Source organism: Vollenhovia emeryi, unplaced genomic scaffold (assembly GCF_000949405.1).
Source record: "Vollenhovia emeryi isolate VEMERY1.0 unplaced genomic scaffold, V.emery_V1.0 DF941272.1, whole genome shotgun sequence".
In the NCBI taxonomy this organism is placed as follows: domain Eukaryota; kingdom Metazoa; phylum Arthropoda; class Insecta; order Hymenoptera; family Formicidae; genus Vollenhovia; species Vollenhovia emeryi.
In genome coordinates this window covers 1-5,644 of record NW_011965094.1, presented here as the reverse complement: position 1 = coordinate 5,644, position 5,644 = coordinate 1, and the positions used below count along the sequence as shown (strand labels likewise).

Below are 5,644 nucleotides of genomic sequence, written 5' to 3'. Positions count from 1 at the left end.
AGGGGTGCCTTTATAAGCCAAGCGTGTATCACCTAAATTTCCCCTGCAGACAAAGGTCAGCTCTCTCGCGTTGAGATAGTTGTATATAATTTTGCATAGATTGGGAGGAATACCTATGCTTACTAGCTCTCTCATAAGTTCTAGCAAATCTACATTGTCGAACGCCGAAGAGATGTCAAGGAATGCTGCAGTGACCTTGAGGTCTCTTGATAGTGCACTTTTAACCTCTGTGGCTAGTGTCGCTAAGCTATCTCCGCACGATCTACCTCGTCTGAATCCATACTGCTCATCAGGTAGGAGTTGGTTGTTTTCCACGTACCACATTATCCTCACGTATAAGCATCTTTCGAACACCTTGAGTAAACACGGAAGCAGCGCTATAGGCCTAAGTCCGGTGCCGTTAGGTTTGGGGATGAGGATAACCAGCGAGCGCCTCCACGCAGGAGGAGTTATGCCAGTTTTGAGGAATGTATTGAAGATTCCCAGCATATGTTTAATCATGAGGGGCGGGAAGGTGCTCAGGATTCTGAAGTCGAGTTGATCCTCCCCTGGTGCCGATTTCCTACCTTTAAAATGAGACATAGCCCCATTGAGTTCCTCAATGGTTAATGGACTGCCCAGCTCTTCTCTGGTGATACCTCCTGAACGCAATTTGCATTCACGCAGATAGGAGTCCATATTGATTTGAAATTCACAGCTAGGGGGACATAGTTTATCCTGCGCCAGATTTACCTGATCCTCAAAGGGTACTGTCTGTTCCTCCGTGCCGTTTGTTAATAAAAGTCGTCTTTTTTTATATGCTTTAACGAGTTTCCAGACTTCAGCAGAGGGAGTTTTTCCCGTGAATGAAGTGCATAATTCCTTCCATCCCTTGCTCTTGTATCTTCGAAGAGTCTTGGCACACTCCTCCGCGGTTTTCCTATAATCGTTAAGACTTGATGCTGATGGTGATTTCCTAAAATGAAGAAGAGCCGCCTTTCTGTCCCGACATTTCTCGTCGCACTCCTCGCTCCACCAGAGAGCAGGAACGTGTTCTGGTCTGTTTGTCCGAGTCGAAGATCCTTTGGAAGACCTCTTATCTCCCACGATGCTTCTTATTCTCTCTAAGACGAAGCTAACCATATAGTTGTACGCCTCTATTGGGTCAGCAGGAAGCGCTTCCGAGAAAACGCTTTGCTCCCTTTCCAGCATATGCCGGAGTTCTCTAGATTCCGCCGCACTTAGTTTGATCTTGTATTTAAAACAGTTCCTTGAAGGTTCCAGTTGGCCAATGGAAGTGAAGAGGGGAAAGTGATCGCTGCCTCTGAGATCACTGTCAATCCTGACGGAGCATAGTGGAGCGAGTGCCGCTGAAGCCAAGGCTATGTCGATTCCCGAGAAAGTTCCGTGAGACAAGCTCATAAAGGTATCTCCTGAAGTATTTAGCACCGTGAGTCCCGCCTCCTCGAAGGAGTCCAACAGCCGAGTGCCCATGCAGTCAATGCGGACGCCCATCCCGCCCCATGCCGGATGGTGGGCGTTAAAGTCTCCAACCAAGAGGGTATTTCCAAGGGGTGCTAGCGTGTCGAAGAATTTACGTAAGAAGTCTCTAGGAGTGTCCGTGTTGGAGTGTCTGTAAAAATTAACCAATGTAATCGTGCTTTGTTTGATTTTAATATCCAGTAGTTGGATTTCGCAAGTAGGATGTAAGGGGATATCTAGCGATCGAGGATTAAATTGGAAGGAGTTGCGTATTAGAATTGCAATGCCTCTGGCACCAGGAGCGGTGATGTCGCCCCTAAAGGCCGAAAAGCCAGGTAGATGAAAATAGTTTGAGTTTTTAAGGAGAGTTTCCTGCAAGCAGAATATGTCTGTTTGGTCCATTAAGGCGTATAATTCCGTGGATCTGCTTTGCAGTCCTCTGCAGTTCCACTGTGTAATCCTGATTCCTGCTTTTTTATTTGATGAGTTGAATTTGACTAGTAAGAGTCGGATTCCCTTGCCCGGGAGTTTCATAGTGCAGTTGCATGTCGGCAGGTATGGTGTAGTTGTTCGTGGCGTGATTCTGCTCTGCAGTTCTTCGTAATGGGGAGATGAGTTCGTGTAAATTGTTGAGTTGGTTGATGATCCATCTCAATGTGTCTTGGATTTGAAGCTCGTTAGTAGCAGCTATAGCAGGGGAAGGTTCCGGGAAGCCAAGAGTTGGTGAATTTGGATATCTTCCGTTAGGGCTGATTAAGAGTTCAGAGTGTTCCTTGGAGAAGTGAGCCGTACGGGCTACATCTCTACGCGAGCGAAAGTCGCTCCTCTGCACCCTGATGTTGGATGGATATGAAGGCAAAGAGGGGAAAAGAGAGAGCCCGGTATTGATAGGAGAGGGGGTAGAGGTAAGGGGCTGGGAGGTTTCAGTTGGTTTAAAGACTGGTGTCAATGCCGCGGCGTTGGCATAACTGTACCTACGTTTGTTGGAGAGGGAGGATACGGCGTAGGGGGAGGGACTGGAAGTTTTCTCCTGGAAGTGGGATGGCATCAGTGGACTGGGAGTTGCAGGTTTGTAATTGAGGGTGGGGAAGTTTCGGAAATCATATCTGGGGTCTTCTTTTACGTACTGGGTGTTGTCCATGGAGATAATCCTTCTTCTGGCTTCCTGCATGGAGATGTTTTCGGTGGCTGCCAATGCTTGAGCTTTTTTAAATGAAATCACCGTAGGACATTCGTGCGATGTAGGGAGATGATTTCCCTTGCAATTGAGGCATGTGTGGTCTCCAGTGCTCAACGTGCACACGTAGTCCTTGTCCTCGTGCTTATCTTCTCCACAGTAAATACATCTGGCTTTGCTTTTGCATGAATTGCTAATATGTCCCACTCTATAACAAGAATAGCATATTTTAACTTTGGGGATGAAAGGGAATACTGCGTATTTTATATTGTATATGTACACATGGTTTGGAAGTGCTTGGCCTGCAAATTGGATCGAGAGTGATCGAGATGGTTCATATGTATATCCTTGGTCTGTTTTAACTCTTCGATTTAATCTGTTGATGTCCCTAATTCTGGAACTGGATTTGATGTTTTGCGAAATCGTCTGAGTGTCTAAGTCTTGAGGTATGCCCCTGACCGTTCCTATTCTCATCAATTTGTACTTAGGTACGAATGCGTGTAAGCCCTTGTTGGTGAGAATTGCGTTACCGACAAGTTTGTTAGCGTCGAGTGTCGAGTTCATGACAATGGCGACTTGTCCTTTAGCTATTTTCGTAACTTCCCCCATACCTTTGGGGAAAATGGCCGACACGATTTTACTAATATGTATAGGATGTAAGGGTACAGGGTTGGTATCCTTGATGTGTACCACATACGGGGGACAATCTAAACTCGTGTATTTATCCGGTGCTGCATTTGCAGGAGTAATAGTTTCGAGTGTCTTACCTTGTGCGGCTTTGGGGTGTTTAGCGACATTGACTATATTATTTGTGGGCTTGTTAACCTTCGGATCGTTGTCCATGGTGTATTCCATTACTAAGTCTGCATCTGTAGTGTTTTCTTTGTTGGCTGTAATCCTGTCGCTCTTTGATTCGTCCTTCTGATTAAACGTTGTTTGATTGGCTACCCCTTCTGGAAGATCCCCTGCACGGGGGGGACCGCGTCTGTGTGCTTTGCGTGTTCCACGTTCTTTTCGTTTACCATGTTGCCCCTACTGTTGAGATCCAGAAATGGCGTAATATTGGGACTCTTTTGCATCAAATTCGCCTCCGAGCGCTGGTTTGATTCCTTTAATTTGCGGAAGTCTTTGAATATCTCGTCTAAGTTGCCTTCCGTTGGGAGAATGGTATTGCCGTCTCCCGCATGGGAGAGAGCGAGTCCAGCAAGCGATAGTTTGCGTGCAATTTTGGCCCGAGCTATGCCTGAGCTTATTCCGCTGCCCTTAGCTTTTTTGCCCAGCGAGGCCGAAAGTCTGTTGATGGTGCCCTGTAGCGTGATGTCCTCCAAGTCACCAGAAGACCCTGCGTCGCAGGGAGTGTCAAGGGGAAGGGTAGAGGATTTAGGATTAGCATCCCATGCTGAAAGGATGGTGTTAGGGGGAGGGGGGTCAGTAGAGTTCCCCTCGCTGTCTTTACTTATGCAAGAGGCCGCAGCCTCCTGCATTTCGCGCACCCACTACTATTCTTCGTATATGAGTACCAAACCGTGTGCACTTCCCTACGCGTCAACGGCAGGGATCTTCTTGTGAAAATCTCTTTTTCACAACCTCAAATCACTAACGCAAGACTGCACGATCACGTCCGTACCGGTCCGCGGTCGCCACTCGAATCATGAGCAAAAGCGCCGGTAACGAGCGTGAAGAAGCGCTGTCGCCTCGCGTCGCGATCGGGCATGCGCGCGCAGCGCTCCTGTGGCGCTGCACGATCTGACCCGGCTGATGCTGCCATCACGCCGGTGACGAACAGACCGAGATTCATAATTGAATCCGGAACAGAGAGCGCGAACAATTTTTGCGCACACACATACACACACACACTTTTTTAAAAAAAATGTGTTTTTTGAGTTTTTAAAACATTTTAAACCCATTGGCATTGAAAACTGGAAAAAAATTTTCGCATCGAAACAAAGCTTCCTCTATGAGGAAACAATAACATTTTAATCGGGTAATGTACTGCGAGCGCGAGAAGCCCCATGGCATGTTACGCTCCTGCATACCTCGGCAGCGCGCCGTCTGATTGATTAATTTTAACTGCTAATAACTCCGTGAGTAATGGTCTGAGCCAAATATGAAGAAGGAACTTTTAGTTCAAAATTTCATCCTCTTTCACTCTGTTAATCATTAATTGCCCATTACGGGACACCCTCAAAAAGAAACCCATTCACCGATCATCGCAAAAATCAATACCAACCTTCCTTTAGTGATTCTCGACATTTAAAAAAAATAAGCCCGATATCTCAAAATTTATGGAAGTTAGAGCAACCACAGACTTGCACCGATTATTGTCAAATACAATACCAGCCATCTTTTAATGACACTCAATTAATATGCCAAAGTGGAAGGCGCTATCTCAAAAATTGCGGAGGTGAGAGCGCGAACAATTATTGCGCGCGCACACACACACACACATAGACATTTTTAAATAAGTGTGTTTTTTGACGTTTTAAAACATTCTAAACCCATTGGCATTAAAAACTGGAAAAAAATTTTCGGATGAAAACAAAGCTTCCTCTATGAGGAAGCAAAAAGAGTGAAATTGGCGAAGAAAAATACTTGCGGCACTAGCGATTTATACGAATTAAATAAAAAAGTAAAGTAAAGTAAAGTGTGCAAATTAGAAATTTGCACATGGCTTCCTCATAGAGGAAGGTTTAGGACCGAAATCTAATTTTTTTTCGATGTTTCTTGAAAGTGTGCAAATTAGAAATTTGCATATTGCTTCCTCATCATTGAAGCGTGCAAATTGGAAATTTGCACATTTCTTCCTCATCATTAAAGTAGGCAAATAAGAAATTTGCACATTGCTTCCATTGTTATGGCTTCCTCATAGAGGAAGCTTTAAGAGCGAAATAAGAATAATTTGAATACTTTCAAGAAACATCGTAGTAAAGTTAGATTTCTCTCTTAAAGCTTCCTCTATGAGGAAGCCATAACAATGGAAGCAATGTGCAAATTTCTAATTTGCCT

General features: G+C 45.2%; 1 protein-coding gene across 1 annotated transcript; it reads right to left on the bottom strand.

Moving 5' to 3' along the window:
• Window positions 1–123: 123 nt before the first annotated feature.
• Window positions 124–4,122, bottom strand: LOC105571063 (the record flags this gene model as incomplete). The annotated part of the gene is made up of 4 exons (XM_012028534.1): window positions 3,675–4,122; window positions 2,919–3,630; window positions 2,589–2,846; window positions 124–1,612 (listed from the first exon to the last, which is right to left on the bottom strand). Coding segments are annotated over exons 1-4 (2,907 nt in total), but the record flags the coding sequence as incomplete, so codon positions are not given.
• Between the last annotated feature and the right edge of the window lie 1,522 nt (window positions 4,123–5,644).